Source organism: Osmerus eperlanus, chromosome 6, assembly GCF_963692335.1.
Source record: "Osmerus eperlanus chromosome 6, fOsmEpe2.1, whole genome shotgun sequence".
NCBI classification, from domain to species: Eukaryota; Metazoa; Chordata; class Actinopteri; order Osmeriformes; family Osmeridae; genus Osmerus; species Osmerus eperlanus.
The window spans coordinates 13,858,394-13,882,682 of NC_085023.1; the positions used below are offsets into that span (position 1 = coordinate 13,858,394).

Genomic DNA, 24,289 nt, shown 5'->3' on the forward strand with positions numbered 1-24,289 from the left:
GAGATATCTAGTTGTCCTGCCCTTGGTGAGCAGATCAAACTCTTGATCTGTAAGAGAAATACTGTCAAGTACTGTCAAGCATTATGTTTATTTATTCATGTGTAGGCCTACTGCAATATAGGCCTTGATATTTCATGCTTATTATGAGCCTTGTTTATAAAATGCAGAATCAAGAATGACCAATTGCCTGAACTATTCATTAACTATGATTTCACCTCATGATCATATACTTACTCCGTTAGTGCAAGAAGTAAAATATATGATAAGCTAACACCAACCTAAATGTGACAAGAGGTGGTTGTGAGATAAATATTTTGCTTCGTGCAGAATAATGGTAATGAGGCTTTATTATAGCATAGACCGTTGACAATAAGTACAATGTGCATGCGTTAGTGGGAGGGATTAGCGACCAAGTAGGGCAAGTGGCTCAGGCCAAGGACTGCAATTCCATCCACCTCAGCTCAGTTCATTTCAGTCATCAGCGCTCACTTGCCCCGTGCACAGACAAGGGAACAAATTCAGTCAAGCTGAATTGTCAAAGACCCAAAAGGAAAATGGTCAAATACATGAGACAGAAAAACGAGTTGAAAACCGAAGAGGTCCTATTGGAGTCTGATAGATCTATGGACCAACAGGATTTTGGCGAGATGTCGGGATATTCTTTCAACGACGTCCTATCCAAATGTTCCGCAATGGACCAAATCGACACTTTTATGAAAAACGTGCAAGTGCTGTTGGATGCAGCAAACTACATTGAAAATAACGAAAAGAACAATGGAAGTAAGTATATAATGCCTGTGTTCAGACATAGACTCAGCAAGCAGACAACAATAGCTGCGAAGGCGACAAAAGACGCGCAAAGGAAATGTCTGACAGTAAAACAATAACTGACTACAATGTCGGATAGAACTATTACAACCCCTTCTGCCAAAGCGATTAAAACATAATCTTGTCCACTGCATATGAATGAAAAAATGCATGAAAGTAGCATACCGCATAGCTACTTGTTTTTATGATTGTGCATGGCCCCTACAGCAAAATACGCATGACAAAAACAAGCCCCCTGACTAATTATGCACGGAATTTTTCATAAACATGGACCCTTTGTATGAGAAACATTTTTACAAATGTTTGAGGAGCATATCAATATAACTTTGTATTCTATGGTCTAATTATGTTCAGGAAAACTGAACCTCCATCCTGCACTGAAAGACATTTCCCTTGACCCAATTTTGTGTTTATTAAAATGTTAATGGTCAACATGTCTTGCATATTATCGCAATATGTTTCAACCATATTTCGTGACGATGAGTCCATAGTTAATATATTTGTTTTCCCCTTCAATGTATGACTGAGAATGTTGGTGTCTTGCATAGGAAAATATATAATTAGCCTTTAGAGTGAGTGTAGGCGAAGACAATGCTTACAATTAGGAATCTTGCATACAGATTCAATGTGAGTAGCTGATCAAATAGATTTAAGTAACATTGCTCATTCATACTTTCTAACAGCTCATTTTAGTTGCACTTGCGCTTCCTTGGTCTTGGGGCTCACATGGTTTCCACATGGAGCAAATCTGACCGTTTTGATTGGACTAGAGTCATGCTCTGGTCTAGAGTCCTTGCAGTTGGCCAACCACAAACAAGTTCAACATCGACGTCGCATGTTACTGGGTCGGACTCAGAGGATATCTGGGACTTGTAGTTTTGGAGATGAGATAGTCGAAGAAAAAGGATATACGATTCATGACATACATGATTATTCAGGACTACCATTTATTAATTATTGTAAACTATTATGAGCAGGAAAGGGGTCATGAATAGTTGTGCATTATTCTCATTATTATCGTCATGTCCCTGGCCAAATGTTACTGGCCATACTGAAATACACAGATGTGAATAAAACTAAAAAGTGTTTGCCTATCTGGTAATGTAAGGTAATTTGATAAATCAGTTGAAATAATAATTTATTACTCCATTTCATTTTCAGAATGTGAACATGGATATGCGTCAACATTCCCCACAACTGAGACCACACATCACCAGGGACAACGCAAATTAAAGAATAAAAAAATTGACAATCTTCACAACAGGTAGGCCTATGATGATCCTTTTTTCAATATGTCTCAAATGTTCTGCTGCAAAAGTCCCAAAACTACACGGTTATGTGGGATACTAAATTGGAAATCCATACACAGGGTCAACTTGAAATGTAATGGCTGAATGCTCTATTCAGCTGTATGGTCTCTAAAATGTCCTTCTTATTCTTGTGTTCAGGTCAGCACACAATGAGTTGGAAAAGAATAGGTAAGTAAAGAGATAGAGTTTTCTGGTTATTCGTGTAGTTTAATGCATGCAGTTGACAATGCAAATAATACATGAAAGAAGTTCTGAATTCCTGGTGTGGCAAAGTGACTTAGTAGTCGGGATAGTCAGGGACAATCTCAAGAGCTAGCTATTTTTTGAAAGAGTTTGTAGTCGATATCCTCTATACTCTGCAGGTTGCATGCTTTTTGCATATCCTTGGTACCTTAATAAGTATCAGCTCAGCCACTATAACATGTGATATGACCTCATATGTCATGTCATCATAGCTACACTTTGAAACAAAACACCTTTTGAGTTAAAGTCTGTTTGTACAGAGGTTATCACCCATATGCAAGTCTTCACTATGATGCTTGTCATATCTCCACTGGATAGAACCATTTTGCAAGTCAAATCCGAGGTATTGAAGTCCAGGACAGGGTGTTTCTAGTCAGCAAACTAGAACCTGCTTTCCCCACACAGCACAACTCTTTCCAGGAAATTTTCACCTGCACAGAAAAGCCTCTCACTGCTGACCATTTGTTTAAAGAAAATCCAAAATACAGTGACAGCTAATCTGCATAGAGCAGGCAGTTGGTGTGAGAGTCGTACTACACACACCTTCACAGCTTAGGCCCATGGTGAGTGAAAGATTATCTGAACGGGACCATCTTTGCTTTACAAAATGGTGGTCAGAAAGAGGGAGATGACATCACAACATGACCTACATATTATTTGAAAGCAAAGGGCTTCTTATGAGGTATTTTGCCCAACCACATACTGAGAAGCTCTGGCATCTGAGTCAGTGCCTGGCTGACCGATGCAGCTCTGAGACTGGACCAAACCGAATCCATAAGGAATAGTGGAGGTTGTACTTGTGGTCTTGCTCGGCATGCAAAGCATGCAATTAAGCAGTATTCAAAACAAATTAGACACACTGTTAATAACTAGGCACGCTGTAAAACTAAAATGACCTTATTCATCATCTCTGAATCAAAAAGGATGCAAAGCCAACTTCTAAACTAATTAATAAATCCAAAAGCCAGGTAGTTAGACCTATCCAGGGATTTCCTCATTTGGCTGCTGCATTCCCAAGCTAAATTGAGCGTGTTGTTTATCATAAATGTTTGCTCGTTAGAACTGTAGCACCATATCCAGTGGAAGCTTTTGTTGGATTGTTATTACTCATCAACTGTACATCCTCTCTATTCTGCCTTCTGCATTGCAGACGAGCTCACCTCCGTCTGTGCCTGGAGAGATTGAAGTCCCTTATCCCCCTGGGGCCCGATTGCAGCCGGCACACAACCCTGGGGCTGCTGAACAAGGCCAAAGCACATATCAAGGTAGAGTAGTCAACACCAAGCGTGCATGGTGTCATGGGAACAAGGCTGTCATGAGATCTAGTGAATGGTTTAATGGAAGCCCCCATGGATAGGAACCACTCGAAGCTCCCATGACCTGCCTGAGCTAGCACACAAACACAATGTGATCCACTCAACCCCTGCAGAGCCGTCACCCCACCCCTCCTCCTCCCTTCCTGTAGATTTGTTAAGCGGAGAACTCAATTAGCATTACTGTCAAAGGGAACATACTATTTGTTGGATGCCAGTGCCAATGATTTGTTTGCATTATTTCAATAGTCAATTCAACTCTTTTGTTTGGTCAACCCCATGTCAAATCTGATATACTCTTAATCGATATGTATGTATATAATTTGTATAATAGTGAGTTTCGAATGAAAATATGCCAGTGAGAAAAAGGAGATGTGGCCTGTGAGCTTGGCCCTCCCTACACAGCTGTTGCCCTGGTTTTCCTACCAACCGTAATCCTGCTCTACAATTGGCTGGTGTACAAAAATGTTAGGAATTACTTAGCCACTACTGCTGTTTGGGTCTGTTGGTATTTATAGCCTGGGCTGATGCAGAGGGATTCACATATGATTATTAAAGCTTAAAGCCCACTTCAGTGTTTGTCCAGCAGTGTTTGTCCAGCAGTCTTGGATGTGTGGAATGTAGTGCAATGCATGGACATTAGGTACAGTTCATTAGGTTCAAGCAAAAGTAGCACCACGTAAAAGCACTCGGAGGAATCCATTTTGATGACTGTCTTTCTCTCCGTTTCCTCTCTCTCTCTCCCCCCATCTCTCCCCTCTGCAGAAGCTAGAGGAGATGGATCGTAGGAGTCAGCACCAGCTTGAGACCCTGGAGCGAGAGCAGAGGCACCTGCAGAGGCAGCTAGCTCACCTGCAGAGCCCTGGAGATAGGGAGAGGGTCCGCATGGACAGCGTGGGCTCGCCTCTGCGCTCCGATCACTCTGACTCAGACAGAGGTGAGCCCCCATAGCTTCTCAGCCAGTGGCGACAATATCACTAGAACATACATGAGGAAAACCTTTATTTATAAAAACCAGCCAAACAACAAGCATATTAACGTGTGTATATGTGCTTTTTTTGTTGAGCAGAGGAGATTGAAGTGGACGTGGAAAGTACTGAGTTCTCCCATGGAGAGATGGATAGTGTTAGCACCAGCGGCTGCAGTGACTTGGATGACCACAGCAGCAGGCAGAGCCTGGCCAGCGATGAGGGATACTCCACCTGCAGTCTAAAACTGGCCTTCTCCACCTAAAGCACCAGCCTGAACCCCCACTTCAACTACAATCCAACATGGCTTTCTCCTCCCAAGACCCAGCCTATAACTCTACGGTGCACTCTTGCTGCAGAGCCTGGTCGACTCTGAAGAACCAGCCTCTCCCCTATCTCCTCCGGCAGAGTAAAATATGAACTACCCTTCATCCAGCCTTAAGTTCAACTGGTCCCCTGCAAAGAAGCGGATGTGCAGCCCCATTTTCCCTGAACGTTTCAAAGTCACCTGCAGTTTAAAACTGGTATTCCTATTCTAAGATCCAGTTCAAGTTCAACTTCGCCTGCAGTCCAAGACTAGCATTTTTCATATGATTACCAGCCTGATACAGTTGTACTTGCAGTCTAAACTGATCCTTTGCTAACCCTCCACTATAGGATCAACAGCCACTAAAAGTCCCACAACCCTAATGTGGGCTACACACCCTACACTCTATCCTTATTCTTGTAAAACCAGCGCAAAGACTAACAGAAAACCAGCCAAGCTCACCAGTGACAAAAGCAACATTGAAATTAAAGGTGCATAAAAGTGTCCCTTCCTTTGGATGTCCCGAACAAACTATTCTCACCGAGACATAGGAAAGAGACATCACTTGTCAATCGCCAAGCCACCGTCTATGGCTTATATGTCAGCATTCTAGATGGGTTTTTTTCTTGATAGGAACTCCCTTTAGGTTCCACACCAAGCCTAGAACTTCCCAGCCAAGCAGAAACCTTTTATCGACTGGAACACTGTCTTACCCCAACAGCTCAGACCACCTATGGTTGTAATTAATTTAAATATTTAATATTTATTTTTGCTATATTTTATTGTGCTGTATGTCTTGGCCCACTTGAATGAATTTTATTGAAAAAAGAAATTTGTTGGATGTTTTAATGAGTTCTTAGTTGTGTTTCAATTGTTTTGATTATAAAGCCTCACTGAGTGTTACTAAGATATCCCCACTGAAGCTTGGCAACAGGACGTGCTCAATGTATCACTGGCATACGCCTTCTTCTCATTTTGAAACAGATTAACGTTCAGACGATAATATATAAGCTATCCTACACTTGACCAAGCACACGTTTTAAGCAATAACTCAAATTACCAATTTTGTTGACTCTTTTTGGCACACCGTTTTGTCCGTCCAGCACCAAATTAAATTTTCTAGTTTTGTATGTCAGTACAATGGCTTTATTGATGAAAATCTCAGTTGTTAAAAGATGATTGTAATGATTGGAACAGAATTACTGATGTGCATGTGTTTTGAATGTAACCTTCAGTTCTGTTGTCATGTGCTTTGGGTTGACCTGTTTAAAAAGCCAGAACAGCAAAACACCCCAAACAGAATTGCAGTTTATTTACATGGTTTTAACTATGCTTGCGTGTAGTACTTTTGTTTCAAATTATAGCAGAGGGGCATTCCAAAGTTAAAACCCTTGGTCTGTAATTTATTTGGAGCGAGTATGTTAAATATTTGAAATCTAATTGTTCACAGATATTGCACTGCTAGCCCACTCTATTCCAAAAAACCAAATGAGACATTTCAGTGTACATCCATGCCCATATTTTCCTGGTACAAGTCCTAAATAGATCATTACCACCAATGTGTCTTAACATGACTAAGTTGACTCTTGCACACATTTCTTAGTTTCAAGTCTTTATCCAACGTTTGGAAAACTGTAAAATGCACTATGAAAAAGACTTGTATCAAGGAAGTAATTCTGAGCAATATCAGAATGTTTTCTTTTGTCCAAAATCAGACATCAAAGGTGACTTTTGCAAAACATGTGTCTGGTCTCCCGCTTATGTTGTGTTATGGTTCCTGGAAACTTGATCAATAAACCTCTGAACATCTCTACCAGGCTCTGCTGCTTCATTCGATGTGTTAGAGCTGAGCTCTCCTCATTACCAAGTAGTGAAGAGACGATTACTTCAACACAACATACAATAGCTGATACTGAAGGATTTATAGATATAGATCTATCTAGATCTAAGATATAGATTTACTCCTTAACTGTAACAGTAGGGATGGGTATTAGCTCTATAATGAGTGCTTGAATGCAGATCAAGACGTCACAGGTTCTAATCGCCCATGTATGTCATGTAGATCCCTATAAACCACTAAGTTTTGCATCACAATAGAAATCTAGAAGTGGATTAGAAAGCAATACTCTTCAGGAATTACTCACAAACTCGTTTGAGCTACATTCACAAGATTAATGAGACCCTTCTAATAGAAAACACAAACATGTAGGTGCCTAAAACAGATGGGTGCAATTTACCAGTCAAGGCCTGTGTTACAAGGTCAACTGAAGTTATGTAAATGTTGCATTTCTATACACCTGACCAGCTCTGGTCTCTAAATTACTCAGAATGCAGTCAACAGATCGGTCATCCCTGAATTTATTAGAAAAAAGAAGCTTATATCAACAGCAGTGACATAAGGTAAAATATACAACATCACAAAATACAGCGCATATAGAGCAATAAAGAACATTACTGCCACCTGTAGGGAACTGACAATCAGTTCCAATATGAAAACAGTATTTTTTTTTTTTACTTTTGGGCCAAAATTGGGTAGGAGAAATACGCATATATATGTTTAAATAAAAAACTTGGCTGGCAAATGAGTAATTCTTTGATGTGAAATATACCTTGTTTTTTGCTTTAAAAAGCTCTTTCGTTATCAATACCCAGACATGAGTAAAACACTATGATATATGATCGTACAGTCAAGATTATCCTGAAAACAAGTCGACTTCTAACATCAACAAAAGCTGATTAAATCATGCAAATTATTCAGTTGTTTGTCTTCTCTGATATCAGTAAAGATACATGAATCCAACAAACTAAACTATTTGACCATCAGACTCTGCTTTCCATTCTGTCATTCATCCAATACAGGCCAATATGCCTTCATTAAGAGTTCTTCTTTTGAAATTGTGACACTAGAATGCTGCACCAATCAGTCAAAAATGGTGTGCAAGCAGTTTTTTGTTAATTTACTTAGTAACCTAAACCATATAAACACAACGGTAATCACTGATTGAGATCATGTACAGTGGGACAAATAACGTAAGACGAACACATCATTGTGGCATGAGATGCCTGACGTTGTATTTGGATGTGTCGTGGTACTGTGTCATGGGTTTATCAGCAATTCCACACGTTCCAACTCCCACTTTTCCGTTCACACTCTCTGGAGATGCAAATATACTCCTTTTGACCTGCAACGGAAAGGTCCCATTAGACAACAATCAGCTTCAGATGAATTCACAGGTGAACACATTTCCGGACTCTGGGGAGTTAATCATCGACACACTGAGCCACAGTGATTTCATACCTGTCCTTTCTTGTTCTTGGAGTAAGCTTTGTTGTTAAACTGCTGCCATTTCGACTTCTGATCCTCCCTCTCCTGCTCCAGCTCCTTCATCCTCAGCACCTTCTTCTGAGCCTTCTTCTTCTTGTACTCCCTCTGCTCCGCAATCTGCTCCTTCCTGCCACGGGACAAACAGGAAAGAAAACCACACGGTGAGCAGAGGATGGCATTTGGAGTGGTCTCTGATCACTGGACAATGGGAGATACTTAAGTGTCCAGTGTTCTCATACCTGGACTTGGGTTTGCCCATCCCTTCGTCGTCGCTATGCCTTCCCTCCTCGGACGGTTTGAGGTTCTGCAGTGGGATCACTTCGGCATTCCCGTAGCCGGCGAAGGTGACGGCCGCCGTGCTGTTCTCCCCGTCTATCTCTTCAATCTCAGCCTCATACACCCTGTCAAAGAATCACGGCTGTAAGCAGGTGAGTACAAGCCACAGACTCAAGCCCTACTCAACTAACAAAGTTAATTAAACCTGTTCAATGACAGAACAATCATTCGATAGGATATAGCTCATTTATTCATCTCCTGTGGACATATTGTCATTATTTGAAAGCTAAAAACTTATTTTTAAAGTATAAAACAGATAATCTTATGGACACTTTTCAAGATCAACATACTGCATGAACCCCCTAAAGCACCAGTGAACAAACAATTCATTTAACTTGTGACACTTTAAATCACCAAGGCAGCACAGTTCAGGTGTAATTTAACTTAAAATTTCACTAAAATGAGGTTAGTGATACTCACTGTCCATCCTGGCTCCATACGGCCATACACCTATCCCCCACTTTCCAGTTGTGTTTCAAGGGTGCAGCATCTGAGCTGGCACTGGAGGCTCCCTCAGCCGGTTGAGCCGTCAGCAGGTCTTTAGTCAACTCAATGACTTCCTGTTAAAGGGGACAGACGGGGTAGTTCAGTTTTGGGATGACTCTGTTTAGCTATATTAGTCAGGGTGAGGTTAGGGCCTCTAGAATGTAATATAAACAAATTGAGTCTTGTTCCGTGTCACGCTTTACCTGCAAGTCTTTCTGCAATTTCATCAAATCTTCATTATCTTGGTCGGTGGATAAGGCAGCTTCCACTTGTTGTAACTGGGCTTTGTAGCTGCTTAACTGTTTCATCAAGTCGTCCGACATCTGAATACGATCAAAAACAGACAGACTACGCGTTAATACTACATAGAGCTAATATCATGTAGTAATAGTAAAAACCTAGCATTCGTTAACAATTGGATGATAGACGTACGACGTACAATAAACGCCTATTGCTTGCAAACTTGCTGGAACGTTGTTTGACAAACAAATTGAGTCTCTCATAAAAATGTAACCGCTAGCTAGTAGTAGGAATCTAACGTTACAGCCGCCAGTACTAGCTTCATGCTAGCAGGCCACACAATAACCAACATCACCACCTCACCAACAGTCAGTTTTCCATGGTTGTTTGGAGTTAAATGTTCCCATGATTTTAAGACAGTTGCAGCGCTTTTTTTCTTACCTTTGTATATTGTATTTGGTTCTACAAATATATGAAATATTTTGGATTCACTTCTGTTGTTTCTGCCAAAATGATAAACACAACAGAATCGTTCGCTTCGTCTCTTTTCCTCACCAACAAAATTAACCGGAAGTGCTTAGCCAACTACCGTTATGAAAGGGCTATTCTCGCGGTAATTTAGCTGACCAAATGACATTGCCAGTACATGCATTGCCAGTAGATGGGGCTGTTAAACCTGTCTACCTCTGTCCATGGTGCTTAATTGAAACCCCCGCAACAATGCTGGACCTCAGTCTCTAAATTATAACTAGTACAACGACATAGTGATGGTACATATTCAAGCATATTGTAGTTTTAGATATAGGCCTACAACAGAATATATCAATTTGGTAATCTGCTGTTTAGGATATCTTGTTGCCGGACTGGGATTAAGAACACAACGTTTTACATGCAAAAGTAAATAAATGATAGCTTGTTTGTTTGCACCATGACAAATATATCCGTGCTGCAATTGATATAAGTATGCACTCTATTTGCAAATACATCCATATGTTGTAGCCTACTAACCTGGGTTAGTGTCCACTTAGACTGGTCCGTAGCCGAAAGTATATAGTATCAATTTGGATAACCTATTAAACCTATAGATTTTACACAAACTAGAAAAAAAAAAGAAAAAGAAAAAAACCCTGATAGAGTTCGAACCCCGCCCATTATCGCTCACTGATGTATTACTAGCGTAATAGCAAGATCAAGACCATATAAAAGCAGCTCTCCACACTTTAGCCACAACAGACGTTGAATCCACCTCTGTCAACGATTCCAGTGATAATAATGCTACCCGACGCAGTAAGAGCCTCTGTAGGATGTTTTGGAAAGTTTTCCAGTTTAAAGGTTGGTCGATTAGTGTTTTTGTTTAAGATATTTATTATATATATTTTGAGGCAAGATTTTAGAGTAAAGCTTGGAAGCTATTCTGAAACACTTTGCATGGATATCTGCAAAATGTTATATCTTACAGAATAACAGGATGAGGCTTGTTTATTTTCTTGATGACAATGTGTCCCGGTGGACAGATTAAAATGATTTTTTGTTCAGAAGTGATCCATGAATCTGTCAGATTGGTGGACTCCTGGTAAATGAGGACTCGGAAACTCTAAAAAGGAACCCCCCCCCCCCCCCCTTACAAGGGCACCATCAGATCAATGCTAATGGGCTGTGATAACTCAACCAACAGTAACGGGACCTTGTTTGGCAAGCTTCCTTACTCTGTGCAGACCTCAGTGCCTCTCACAATACTGGTGGGTTTTCTGATTCTCCTGACTGTGTTTGGCAATGTGCTGGTAGTCATTGCTGTGTTCACATGCCGGGCCCTGAGAGCACCTCAGAACTTGTTTCTAGTGTCTTTGGCATGTGCAGACATTTTGGTGGCCACTCTGGTAATGCCCTTCTCTCTGGCCAATGAACTGATGGGATACTGGTACTTTGGTAAAGTCTGGTGTGAGATTTACCTGGCTCTGGATGTTCTCTTCTGCACTTCCTCCATCGTACATCTGTGCGCCATTAGTCTGGACAGATACTGGTCTGTCACGCAGGCTATTGTGTACAATCTGAAGAGGACACCACGCAGAATCAAATGCATAGTGTTTATTGTCTGGGTGCTGGCAGCCATAATCTCCTTCCCACCTCTGATATCCATGGAGAAGGCCAAGGAGGAGGGGCCCACATGTAAGATCAATGAGGAGAAGTGGTACATCATCTTCTCCAGCACAGCATCTTTCTTTGCCCCCTGCGTGATCATGATCCTTGTTTACGTTCGAATCTACCAGGTAGCCAAGAAGAGAAGCAGAGCCCCCCCAGGTGAGAAGAAGAGGAACTATGACAAACATGATGAAAGACAGTACGGGTTAGGGCAGCAGGAGCCTCCCGAGAGGCAGCGAGGAGACGCGGAGAAGGGGGAGAAGGGAGCAGCAGAAGGCAAAGAGGTCAATGGGGTCGACGTGGATGAGGAGTGTTCTTCCTCAGATGCCAACGAAAACCACACCTGCTCCATCAAGAGGAAGAGGAAGAAGGGAAAGACCAAAGTGAGCCAAGTCAAACCGGGAGAGCCCTCACCGCGGGCGGACACGCAGCCCTGTGTCAAAGTGAGCAGGTGGAAAGGGAGGCAGAACAGAGAGAAGCGCTTCACGTTTGTTCTAGCCGTAGTCATGGGCGTGTTTGTCATTTGCTGGTTCCCCTTTTTCTTCACCTATACACTTACAGCCTTGTGTGATTCCTGCTGTGTTCCACAGACTTTGTTCAATTGCTTCTTCTGGTTTGGATACTGTAATAGCTCACTGAATCCAGTAATATACACCGTATTCAACAATGACTTTCGAAGGTCTTTCAAAAAGATCCTTTGCAAGAGGGACAAAAGAGGATTATGAGTGCAACCTTTGTGGACAAATAATTGTTCTAACCACAGTAATAGTATGGTCAATCTTGTGCAGTGTCCTGTGTAGGTGTCTATTTGTTGAGATTTGTTATATATTGTAAAATCGTATTTAAATTAAAACAGTAATGGTACAATTTAACATGTAACATTCAACATTTTGATTTGCAAATGTTAGCATTTTAATGTTTGTATCACATTCAAGATGCATTCTCATTTAGAATGAATCCCAATGTGTTTATGCTGATATCTGAAATTTAGCATGAAATCAATGAGAATAAATTAGAACAAAGAAATCCAAGTTGAGTTCAGTGTGACAAAAAATAATTAAATATATATTATTTCAAGTGATTTTGTTTCTGTATTGTGCATCAGCTGAGCTGGTCTATCAGGGAACAATGAATGTGACATAAATAAATAAATAAATAAGAAAATATAACTGTAAATAGTGTCCTCATTCTTATTGCAGAGACTTTTCACACAATACACTTTGCATATCCTCTTCCTTATAAACCCCTTGGCCTACCTAAATGTGGCGAATGACAAATCACAAAATAGAAGCACATCAGAATAATATCACAGTAAACATACAAAATGTGTATCTTGCAATTTAATCATATAACCATTCCAGTAAAGTAAACAACAATTCCATTTAATGCATGTTTTTCAAATGCATTAAATGAGCAGTGATGCAAGTAACACCTGTTAATTTGTCACAGACATTCCAGAAATGAATGTTATATTGTATCCAAATTAATAAACAACTCATTTTGGGGTCGTTTATCCACTACCTCCACCACTTTTTTACATTTTTTAAATGCCTTGATTAAACTGATTACGTTATTGTTATCGACAGAACTAGAACATATGACATACCATACACATAGCACTTTAGGCTACATCAAACTGTTACCAGGCAAATGCAATGTGAAAGATAATACCCAGTGGTTCTAATTGTCTCTATACACAAGTGGGTGATGCAATTCCTGATCAAAACAAATTGCATTGCCTTCAAAAGCCCCATCGCTCTCAAATACCAATGAGAACATGAAAATCAAATGAAAGGGAAATTGTGCCCACAAGGTTGTGGCTGGTACAACAATATGAAATACAATTCAGCTGCTATGATAATGCTTTGGTTGAGGATGTCATTAAATCCCTCCCTAAAGTCACACCAGAAACATACCTAGAGCCAAATGTGATTGGCCCAGTACTACAATTATTAGGCAAATGTAATCGTGTTGCATTATTAAACTCCAATATTACAATACTAAATCTGTTATAACCATTTTTGCTGTTATTTTTCAGTATGTGTATTTTTGGGTGGTATTTCTATCTTAAGTTCCATCCTAAAGCAACTTCCAAACATGTAAACCAATCTATTTGTAGGGTGTTTTTGATCTATTCTAACGTTTTGTCTTTTAATGTATATTTCTGATCAAACTCAATCTCAAAATCATTGTTTGTTTATGAGCAGAATTATGTAAGTACAGTACTTGCTCCTTGTGAAGATATTTATACTGTGGGATATCACAGTATAACCACCTCAACATGGGTCTTTAGCTCTCTGTTTCCAATGGAATATAAAAACCTTCTGTGGGTCTGTTTGACATTCCTGGGGTACACATATTTTGGTTTTCCCATGTTGTCAGTCCTTAAATACAACTGTAACTCACCACATTTAGTAAACAATAGAGCTATAAACGGTCGTTCCCATAACTCATTTTACAAGTGAATATTTACTGGACAAAAAATCAGCCTATTTAAACTTTTACAACAACTAAAATGTCCTTCTTTTCATTCATTATCAACCTTCTTCCATTGACCTGTCCAAATCATGAATCAGTAAGGTATGGACGTCATGATCTCTTGTAACTCATGTGTACTTTTAAGTGTGTTTATCTGTGTACTATGTGCATGTGTGTGTGAGACAGAGAAGGAGAGGTACGAGAGCAAACTAAAGTGCATTTGTGCGTGTGTTTTTGTGTGTGTAACAGAAAGAGAGAAAGAGAGTGAGAGAGGAAAAGAGAGAAAGTGGGTGTGGGCGTCTGGCAGGGGGGGGGAGGGGTTAGTAGCTCAAAGATGCACATCCAGCTGGAGAGAGTCGATGTAAATTCTTAGCCCCAGCGGTTGACCTTCCTGCCAGCCCCCTGAAAGTTTTGCTTTTGCCTGGTTGGATTCTGTGCAGCTGAGCACTTCCAAAGATCTAATTTTCTGTAACACTACACCCTATTCCACAGAGTATATGGAAATCATCATTAGTATGCATCATGTTTAGCTGCTGGATGTGTTCTTTTATCCAAATACACACATGGATAGCATTATAATAAAATAATGTAATACCATGCATGACCAGCTATGCATGCAGCCACACATAACAAATATCTCTAAAAGTTCTTTCAATGAGGCTATGCAAAATGCAAAAAATATTAATCTTAATTACAGGAAGAGGACGTACGGTACATATTAAAGTGTAATATTTTATATAACTCTGACTCCAGAGTGAGTCATCCATTACTTCGCTGAGAGCAGAGAAACCTTTTGTGATCTCACAATAGTGGTTTGGGCAAACTGACTTATGCTTTGTTTTACAATTGAAGAGCTAATTTCCATACACAATTAGTTTGAATAAGATCATTTTTGTCATCAATCAGTGATGAATCTCAGTCCTTTTGTCCATTCTAGTTTGTAATTGCTAAAAAGAAAGTACTGTCACACGCATCCATTTTTTGTCTGCCAGGACCTTTTTCAGTGATTTATTTGCAGCTCCAAAGGTCCCTGTAGCAGAGTCACAATTTATGGTTGTGACACATAGGCTTGTAAAACTATGCTTTATAAGCTGCCTCTTGTTGTAGTTCCCACGGCTTTCACCGTGTCACCCAGCGCCACTTTCATAAGTCTACCACCATGCAAGTGTCCGGAGAACCCTCTGGTGTACTGTGTAACAGTCACTGTTAATTCAGTCAATGACAGTCATTTATTTGAACGAGTCAACCTCCAGACAGCAGGGGCAGAGCCTGCACTCAGAGCCCACACTGCCCACAGAGGCCCTCTTGATGTGAAAAAAAGAGAATGACAGTAAACAATTTTTGAAGTATTGTTTTACCAGAAGCAACATTCCTGAGTAAACATTGAAACATTCCAGCAAAAGTATAAAATAAATAGATGCTATTGATACTAAATTGCTTCCTTCAGAACTAATTCATGAGACTTAACGGAAACACAAGCCCTTGATTCCATTTCACGGTGGTCAAACATTAAAATCACGCCTGTCCAGCTCTCTCTAAAAGTGCCATTCTGAATTGTCTAGAACAATTAGTGTTTGTAACGAATACGCCTAAATGTTGCCAAATGCTGTCTCTATGGCTTGTTCGTTTATTTAGTCATTGAAATTGGTCCTACAGGGACGTCTCTACATGACTTTGTTTGAGCCTGCGTAAAAATAACGAGGATGAGCTTAGTTTTGGATGATTACATTCCTCTGGTTTGTTGAGCTCGGTTCATCAGAACAATGCATAACATGTTCTCGTCAGTCCTCAGGGAAACCAAGGAAGCACGGAGAATGTGTATTTAATAAAGGATAAAAAGAAAATCAATGTTGTTGTTTTTATGGGGGGGTGGGGGGAATCAAGAAAAAGCACTGACTAGTGCGTTTAAAAGACGAGTAGTCTACAATCCATTTATGGCATGCATAATAAGACAGAATGACATCTTTCTTTTTTTATCTTGAAATATTTTAGAAGTGGATTTTCTTGGCCAAACTAGAGGTTAAGAACATACACAGCCTGCTTGCACTCATGATGTCTATTTTCCATTTCAAGATACAGTTTAAATTTTGAGTACATTCAAGTACATTTGGAATGACACATTTAAACATGCTCTAATGGATTGTTCGAACTACTGACCACAAAGGTTGCTGGGAGGAGAGAGAGCGAGAGCAAGATGTAAGAGAGAATTGGAGAAAGGAGCGTTTGAAGAAGCTCTTGGAATAAAATGGAAGACATTCTCTGTGCTCATTCCATCAATACGAGATGCTTTCCACTGCCTGACATTTCCTTTCAAGTAGCATCCAGTCACAGCTCTCGATTCTTTCCTTCTCTGTAGCAAATCCCACTTTGACACCAAGCCTATCTCTGGCTAATCTCCCACCCCCAGTCACTATAATTCTCCTTACCCTGCTTGCCCTGTCTAAACTATTGATTGCCTTCAATTCCAGACTGGCCTTTTCTTCAGCCCTGCTCTACTCCGCTCTGCTTCTCTTCCATCTAGCCTCGATCCACCTTTCCTGAAGCCAGTTCCCATTATTATCAGCCTTCACACAATCCACGCGCACACAATCCACACACACACACACAAGCACACACTGTAACTCAGACCACACTCACAATCATTGCTGCCCTTTATCACTGTCCTCAGTAGTCAGCTGGGCTGGACCACAATTTATCTCTCAGTATGCTGTCAATTACCACTCCTTGTGCTGTATATTACCAAGCTATGTCCTGTAAACAACTCCTCTATGGTTTCTCTGTTTCTGATTCCTCCCCACCTGTGTAGCTGTGTTGACCTCCCTCTTTATACGTCACTCTTTCACAACTGCGTATAGCTCAAGAGATGTCATGTTAAACAAATGTGTTTTCTTTGTTCCACTGGTGATTAGAAAGAGTAGAATCTCAAAAGGAGTCTGTTTTTTATATCTTTGGTAAAACATGGATTACAGTTACTTTAACAGAACTAAATGTGGGAGAAGTACAGTAATGGAAACAGTTAATGTACAATGTCGTTTTGAAAATGTTGTGCAGGTGAAGAAGCCTCATTGAATTTCTTTTATGAATGTCAATGTGTTCACCTATCATCATCTTAAATATTTAATGTTCTATGATGGGTGAGAGAGAGACAGTTTTCCATGACCTGTCACCTAAACAAAAGACACCCTGTCTCAAATTGAGGCTAATTGTCCCCATTAACATATTTTCCATATTCATGGTAAAACCCTCTACCCCAACTCCCAAGCCATTAGAACTAAGATCGTTTCAGGCCTAAGGGAACACGTGCATGCAAATTTAGGTGGATCAGCGTTTCGTGTGCATGCATTATGAAGGATTGAGATGACTGATAACCTATCTGAGTTTTATTTATTATTTTATGTATTTTTAAGACTTGTTTCTCATTTGCACTTACACCAGTCACTTGAAGGTCTCTACAGCAATAAACATGAATGATTCCATCTGTTTCTATAATCTGTACCAGTGTTGGAAATGGATGAATAGAGATGCCTCCACAAACCGCAAAACCTCAGTTGTATCACTCCAACCACAGAAATGTGTTATGAAAAGCAAAATAAAAGAGAAGCAGTTTTTCAACAAACAGGAAGGGCATAGATACAGCACCATGCACGCACACAGGCAAACACACACACAGTAGGCACAGTTGGAGATGAGTTGTAGTTTCTGTCTGAGGTTTGAGGACATATTGTAAATCAAATCAAATCAAATTTATTTGTATAGCCCTTTTTACACGCAAGCATGTCACAGAGGGCTTCACATACGCCCATAGAACTGCCCCTCAACCAACCTAAACCCTCAAATCTACTGCAAGGCCCCAATGCTCTCAGGCCCTGTCTGAGAAGTAGTTGGAACTACATCTTATCATTGAGTCTGTCCATGTCACTGGAGGGACAGTCATGCTTATACACCACCCTACATGCTCAGAATTCGTTTTTCTGAGATGTAGTTTTAAAACACAAGATTGGAAGTTTATTACAACTACATTGCTGTTTCACAGCACATTTAGCTTTCAACTCTTTGGTGAACATTTGTTTCCATGGAGAGAATTCATCATAATCATCATCATCATCTCAGTCCCGTTTTTCTGTCCAGCTGGGTTGTGAGCAGGATATGACATCATGAGGTCGCTGGTTGTCATTTTTTGATGGTTGGCAGCCACAACTGCTGATGCCTCAGCACCTGTGTGTAAACAATAATTCATCAACCCATCTGAATCAATAATCTTTGAGACAACCATGTCATACAGAAATGGCTGTGCGTAACTCATGCAACACCAACCTAGCTCTTCCAATATCCAGATAAAACAATGTATTTGCCATTATAGTATATGTACTATTACAGTTCAAGTTCAAGTATTTTATTGTCAGATGCACAGAACAACACAAAGTCAGACTGGGCATTGAAATTCTTAGGACAAGACAACGCAAAGCCACCTGGCATAACATAACATATAAGTACTCAGAACATAAATTATAGAACATAAATTACACCTGTGATAAGCAAAAATATAATAAACCTCCTAAATATACAAAATAATATACAATACAGTATATTAAACCTCTAATACACATAATAACCTATACTAACTATAGACCTATACCAACCTTAGACTTATACTAACCTAAAGACAAGTGGGGTAACAATTAGTGCAATATTGCTGATAGTACAACCAGTAGCTGAAAGTGACAGTGTGTTAATTGGCTAGTGAGAAGTGGCGAGAGAGTATCAATGTCCATTCAGAAGCCTGATGGCCCTTGGAAAGAAACTATTCTCCAGTCTACGTGTGCGAGACCGAATGCTTCGGTATCGCCTGCCAGAAGGCAATGGAGTAAAAAGACTGAAGGATGGGTGGTAACAGTCTCTCAGAATCCTGCCAGCTTTCCTGAGGCATTGTATGGTAGATGTCCTGTAGGGCTGGGAGCTTCCTGCCAATTATGAACTCAGCAGACCTGACCACACTGCGTAGGACCTTGCAGCCCCTGTCTGTGCAGCTCCACACTGTGATGCAACCAGTCAGTATGCTTTCTATTGTGCATCTGTAAGTTAGTGAGGATGAATGAGTCCATGCCAAACTTCTTCAGTCTCCTCAGGAAGAAGAGGCGTTTACAGGCCGCCTTGACCACCGTGTCCATGTGAGCAGACCAGTTGAGGTAATTGCAGATGTTCACCCCAAGGAACCTGAAGCAGCAGACTTTTTCCACTTCGGATCCATTAATGTGTAGGGGTGCATGCTCCTCCTCCTGCCGCCTCCTATAGTTCACAATCATCTCCTTAGTCTTGCTGACATTGAGAGAGAGGTTATTATCCTTACATCATGATGTCAGGGTATCAACCTCCTCTCTGTGGGCTGACTCTTCACTGTCAGAAATGAGGCCCACAATTGTTGTGTCGTCAGCAAACTTAAAGAGGAGGTTGCAACTGTGTGTTGCTGCACAGTCATGTGTGAACAAAGAGAACAGGAGAGGGATGAGCACACAGCCCTGGGGGGTGCCTGTACATATGACAGCATAACGTAAGTATCCTAAGTATAACCAGAGATTTCAGCATTTGAACATCATGCCTTTCCTAAACGAATCCTTTAATCCCCTGTAACCTTTCATAGAAGTCACCTACTGGTGAGGCCATACTTGTTTAGTTTATATGCTCATGTGCTTACTTACAATATATTCTCACGAGGGACCCTGGTCAATCTGTGATCCATTTCACCACCGTTGATGTGGTGCAGTGCAACAAAAGCTTTTCTTTCTTTACCCTCTATTAGCTGTGTGGAAACATTTCCAAATGGTTCTATGTAGTATGGCTCTGACTCTATTAATATGTGCGTTCTGCCTTAAAAAGGTTTGTGTCATATCAGAGAGTTGAAAAGAAAGGTCAGATAATGATGGTAGGAATCTAAAGCAGGAAGGCTGTGACATCTCAACACTATCAACTTCATCAAATGATCATCCATATGTGTTACATTGGCATTATAATTGACCTTGTGTAACTTACTCCTGATAGAAAATGGAATTCAATTTCCTGTGGGCTGACTCTTCACTGTCAGAAATGAGGCCCACAATTGTTGTGTCGTCAGCAAACTTAAAGAGGAGGTTGCAACTGTGTGTTGCTGCACAGTCATGTGTGAACAAAGAGAACAGGAGAGGGATGAGCACACAGCCCTGGGGGGTGCCTGTACATATGACAGCATAACGTAAGTATCCTAAGTATAACCAGAGATTTCAGCATTTGAACATCATGCCTTTCCTAAACGAATCCTTTAATCCCCTGTAACCTTTCATAAAAGTCACCTACTGGTGAGGCCATACTTGTTTAGTTTATATGCTCATGTGCTTACTTACAATATATTCTCACGAGGGACCCTGGTCAATCTGTGATCCATTTCACCACCGTTGATGTGGTGCAGTGCGACAAAAGCTTTTCTTTCTTTACCCTCTATTAGCTGCGTGGAAACATTTCCAAATGGTTCTATGTAGTATGGCTCTGACTCTATTAATATGTGCGTTCTGCCTTAAAAAGGTTTGTGTCATATCAGAGAGTTGAAAAGAAAGGTCAGAGAATGATGGTAGGAATCTAAAGCAGGAAGGCTGTGACATCTCAACACTATCAACTTCATCAAATGATCATCCATATGTGTTACATTGGCATTATAATTGACCTTGTGTAACTTATTCCTGATAGAAAATGGAATTCAATTTCCTAAAGACTGTAGGAACCCTTAATTAGTCTGTCTGTGGTGTCAGTGTTTGTTTCAGGCTCATTTGCAGTTGAAGGGAAAAAAGCTGAATTGACAAATTGTGCTAATCCAAGCATACAGTTTCTGAATATCAAAGCCATTCATTTGACTCAAACTGCACTGCATGCAGTAAATTCCATAGTAAACAACAATGTTCCGAAACTGAAAGGACAACAAAAACATTTCAGAATCGGGATTAGTCCCATGTTTAGGCAAATATGTAATCTAATTTCATTTTAATAAAATCAGTTCCTGAGCGGTCGTTCACTTCGTACAGCTCCAGTTTGAAAAAAGATAACCTAAGATTGCTAGGATACAGCACTATGTGGTGGTTAAATTATTTTAAATAACTCTATAATCGTTTGTCCTACAGTATATTGTAATGTACAACCTTTGGATGCATAGGTAAACACGCTATAATCTTTGCTACGTGTAAGAACCTCGTTTCTGTATGTCATTGCTACTGGACATGCTACTAATATTTCATAAACATTTCAGTATAGGTTCTGGCAGATCTTTCTGTTCAAAGGGCTTGTCTATTTTTGGGGGATCATAAAAAGAGTTCCAAATTAAGCAGACAGGAAAAGTAAATGGGAAAGAAAAACGAGTGAAACGTGTGTGAGGGAGGAAGGGAGAAAGAAAACACTTCTGGTATGAATGGAGCACCATCTGCTGACGGAACTATAGGTGCGTCCTCCAGTCATCTCTGTTTGTTATTTTTGTACATTTAGCCTACTTAGCATCAATGATGTCATAGTCATAGTTGAGCATTACAATGTAATATTTGCAAATAATTTTTATTTGGGTCTTATCTGTAGGCTACAAAAAGATTTGTCACTTTGACTGATGGGCCATGATGTTAGAGAAAGTCATGCGCAAGTCAACGGAACATAACATGATGAATGGTTGCCATCTGTCGGCGATAAACAAAACCTGCTCTTCAGAAACTATTTTTTCCCGACAGGTCAACCAAAGTGTAGATTGTCCTAGTAGAATCAGATATTTTGGATGCAGGAATGAAATCAGATAACCTCATCCCTAAACATAATTGTATTATTTGAAATGTATAGCCAGGTAGCCTACATGTAAAAAAAACTTTCTGTTAGGATAAGTCGTAATATCTGCAGGGTCGAGAGAGGAGCCGATCACTCTAAAAGCGTTTTTAGAAACGCGGCGCTAGCAAACCCATTGTCTCCAATAATACTGCGCTTATCGCGCGCTCCTCTCATGAGAAGTGCTTAGCGTTTTTCTAGCCCTTTTTAGACGCGCATAAAAGTTACACATTTCAGCACACCATGTCAATGTCACAGGCGGCGCACACAGCCCCTCTCCACAAGCAGATTCACCCGCTGTAAAAAAAAAAGAAAAAAAGAAGGCGTTTTTGAGGCAGCCGCGTTCATAGACACGCGTTCAATATGATCGGCCCCAGAGGCTACGCGGTGTGCACCTGATCCGACAGCTCCCTGCCTACAAGCCAATCAGATTTAGCGTAAACACACAATTGCGTAATCGGTGTTGTTGTGCTCAGAATGAGCCCAGCTAGCAAGCTAGCATAAAAGACAGAGAACTGAAGTTCACAACTGTACTGGTCGGTCCTTGTCGTCTATTGAAATTAGTTTGAATTTGTTTTATGTGGGATTAGTTTTCCTTTCTGTGTTAACACAAGATTCAATGTCGATTAAAAGGGATAGTTCAACTGAGGAGAGTTTACAGGGTGAGTTTAGAGATGTTCTAGAGCTAGCTACTGCTAGTTAAGAACATTTCCTAAAAGCTAGCTAGCAAACCAGGCCACATAACGTGTTGTGACATGTGGTTTAACGTAAGCCTTCAAAACTGTATCGATTTGTCCACATGGTATGGCATGTCTAAATGTAAAACAGATACGTGACATGTCTACTTTGAATGCGGTTGTAGGTTCCTGGATAGAGCTTCACTATGGCACGAGCTCTCAGGGTCCACAGGGGACTGGGAGCGGGGAGCAGATCTCCAGTATGCAGGTAGACCTGGAGAAATTGCTGCTGGATGCACAGCACGAGTCAGGCAGAAGCAGCTCCAAAGGAAGCTCCCAGTGTAACAGGTCCGATCACCAATTAAAGTGTGGCATACTGCTTTAGTTGAATGTGTCATTGCAACCATCCAAGGGCTAGTGTAGAATCAATGACGCATAGACCCTCCATGCCCTCGTGAATGTAACATTCTCTCACTTTCTACAGTCCCCCGAGATCACAGACTCCTCTTCATCTGTGTAGAGGCTCTGAGGGAAACAGTTCCCAGGTACTTATAGCCTACATGTAACAGACTTAGCTGACCTATCGGCAACCGAAGACTTGACACTAATGTCGTTGTTTTAGTCTGAAGAAGACTACCAAGAGAGAAGACAGGAAGTAGAGAGCCTGATGAAGAAGAATGCTGATTGGATCTGGGACTGGTCAAGTCGACCTGAAAACAACCCACCAAAGTATGTAGCTAGGAATCTCCCCTGTAGTTTTAGGCCAGTTGGATAAGTTCTGAGGAAAACACTTTTAAACTGACCCTATATTGTGTGTGTGTGTGTGTCTTCTGCAGGCAGTTCCAACTGAAACACCGTAGACGCTCAGGAAACCTCAGCATCAGGAACACTAGTGTCATGAAGAAGGGTGGCGTTCTGTCACCTGACTTCCTGAAGCTTATCCTGCCCTCCTTGATCATCTCTCACATAATGGCAGTTGGCCTGGGGTAAGACTCAGGGATGTTGAAAGGAATTCACAGGCAAACTATGGGGATGTTTGTGCAAGGCATGCATTGCATGTGCTGAACTCATTGTAGATCAGCATTTCATGTTCATTATTAGAATATAGCTACAGTCTTATTTCAGTATGTCATTTGTGTTTCTCCTTTTTCTTAGAATCTACATTGGGAGGCGTCTCGCCACACACAGCGCATACTGAGGATGAAGTGTTGTGATGTAATCTTTCACGTGGGTGTGACTCATACAGCTGAGCATGCCTGAGAACAGGTCCAGGATCAGGGCAATATGGTCACGTGACATTCTATTTTAGCTTTGATGGCTTCATGTCATCATCGGCAAGCAAGGCATTGGCTATTTGCTGCTTTCCTCTCCCCCCCTCCAAAAAAAGCCTTTCAAAAAATAATGTGCTGCCATTTCACAGCCTGTCACTTTCACTGGTTATCACTTCACTTGATTATTTTTATATGATTATTTTTAAGTAGTTGGTTTATTTTGATGGTAGTTTAGTTGAATTTCATTTTTAAATATATTCCTGCACTAATTTTCAGACAGTATCATGTAGATTAATGTTTGTATTTTTTTGCTTACATTTTGTTAACAGTGAAAATATTAAAAGGGAATGCAATGTGACGGTTCAAACAATTGAAAGTAATTGGACAATCATTGTTGGATTTTCTTTTTGTTAACAATTTTGTTAAAATACAATTAAAAATAAAATTGTAGTTGGTTTTTATTTACTGGAGCAAGCACCTTCAACGAGTGACAGAAATACATAAAATGTTGCCTTAACAAATATACACTCAACAGGCTAAGGATTGT

General features: G+C 40.5%; 4 protein-coding genes across 4 annotated transcripts; 3 read left to right on the forward strand and 1 right to left on the reverse strand.

Annotated features, from left to right (window-relative positions):
* The first annotated feature begins 443 nt into the window (after nucleotides 1-443).
* On the forward strand, nucleotides 444-6,782 carry mxi1 (max interactor 1, dimerization protein). Its single transcript, XM_062463706.1, has 6 exons — nucleotides 444-780; nucleotides 1,990-2,092; nucleotides 2,277-2,306; nucleotides 3,532-3,646; nucleotides 4,460-4,631; nucleotides 4,764-6,782. The coding sequence occupies exons 1-6, from the start codon at nucleotides 555-557 to the stop codon at nucleotides 4,925-4,927; spliced, it is 810 nt and encodes a 269-aa protein (XP_062319690.1). The 5' UTR covers nucleotides 444-554; the 3' UTR covers nucleotides 4,928-6,782.
* A 528-nt stretch (nucleotides 6,783-7,310) lies between these two features.
* smndc1 (survival motor neuron domain containing 1) lies at nucleotides 7,311-9,956 on the reverse strand. Its single transcript, XM_062463707.1, has 6 exons — nucleotides 9,798-9,956; nucleotides 9,320-9,439; nucleotides 9,051-9,190; nucleotides 8,534-8,695; nucleotides 8,268-8,421; nucleotides 7,311-8,151 (listed from the first exon to the last, which is right to left on the reverse strand). Exons 2-6 carry the CDS (start codon nucleotides 9,437-9,439, stop codon nucleotides 8,014-8,016), a joined length of 714 nt encoding a protein of 237 aa, XP_062319691.1. The 5' UTR covers nucleotides 9,798-9,956; the 3' UTR covers nucleotides 7,311-8,013.
* A 781-nt stretch (nucleotides 9,957-10,737) lies between these two features.
* Nucleotides 10,738-12,611, forward strand: LOC134022880 (alpha-2A adrenergic receptor-like). Its single transcript, XM_062464621.1, has one exon. It carries the CDS (start codon nucleotides 11,000-11,002, stop codon nucleotides 12,218-12,220), a length of 1,221 nt encoding a protein of 406 aa, XP_062320605.1. The 5' UTR covers nucleotides 10,738-10,999; the 3' UTR covers nucleotides 12,221-12,611.
* A 9,633-nt stretch (nucleotides 12,612-22,244) lies between these two features.
* bnip4 (BCL2 interacting protein 4) lies at nucleotides 22,245-24,187 on the forward strand. The gene is made up of 6 exons (XM_062463710.1): nucleotides 22,245-22,456; nucleotides 22,657-22,819; nucleotides 22,956-23,016; nucleotides 23,094-23,200; nucleotides 23,308-23,457; nucleotides 23,627-24,187. Exons 1-6 carry the CDS (start codon nucleotides 22,414-22,416, stop codon nucleotides 23,667-23,669), a joined length of 567 nt encoding a protein of 188 aa, XP_062319694.1. The 5' UTR covers nucleotides 22,245-22,413; the 3' UTR covers nucleotides 23,670-24,187.
* The last annotated feature ends 102 nt before the right edge of the window (nucleotides 24,188-24,289 follow it).

What these genes read in the sequence shown, in the direction of transcription:
- smndc1 (XM_062463707.1), bottom strand. Translation starts at nt 9,439, where the DNA reads ATGTCGGACGACTTGATGAAACAGTTAAGCAGCTACAAAGCCCAGTTA. An exon ending in GTATGGAGCCAGGATGGACA is followed by an intron (nt 8,696 to 9,050) that starts GTGAGTATCACT and finishes ATTCTTTGACAG; the next exon opens with GGTGTATGAGGCTGAGATTG. An exon ending in ATGGGCAAACCCAAGTCCAG is followed by an intron (nt 8,422 to 8,533) that starts GTATGAGAACAC and finishes GTCCCGTGGCAG; the next exon opens with GAAGGAGCAGATTGCGGAGC.
- LOC134022880 (XM_062464621.1), top strand. Translation starts at nt 11,000, where the DNA reads ATGCTAATGGGCTGTGATAACTCAACCAACAGTAACGGGACCTTGTTT.
- mxi1 (XM_062463706.1), top strand. Translation starts at nt 555, where the DNA reads ATGGTCAAATACATGAGACAGAAAAACGAGTTGAAAACCGAAGAGGTC. An exon ending in TAACGAAAAGAACAATGGAA is followed by an intron (nt 781 to 1,989) that starts GTAAGTATATAA and finishes TTTCATTTTCAG; the next exon opens with AATGTGAACATGGATATGCG. An exon ending in ATTGACAATCTTCACAACAG is followed by an intron (nt 2,093 to 2,276) that starts GTAGGCCTATGA and finishes TCTTGTGTTCAG; the next exon opens with GTCAGCACACAATGAGTTGG.
- bnip4 (XM_062463710.1), top strand. Translation starts at nt 22,414, where the DNA reads ATGTCGATTAAAAGGGATAGTTCAACTGAGGAGAGTTTACAGG. An exon ending in CTGAGGGAAACAGTTCCCAG is followed by an intron (nt 23,017 to 23,093) that starts GTACTTATAGCC and finishes TCGTTGTTTTAG; the next exon opens with TCTGAAGAAGACTACCAAGA. An exon ending in CCTGAAAACAACCCACCAAA is followed by an intron (nt 23,201 to 23,307) that starts GTATGTAGCTAG and finishes TGTCTTCTGCAG; the next exon opens with GCAGTTCCAACTGAAACACC.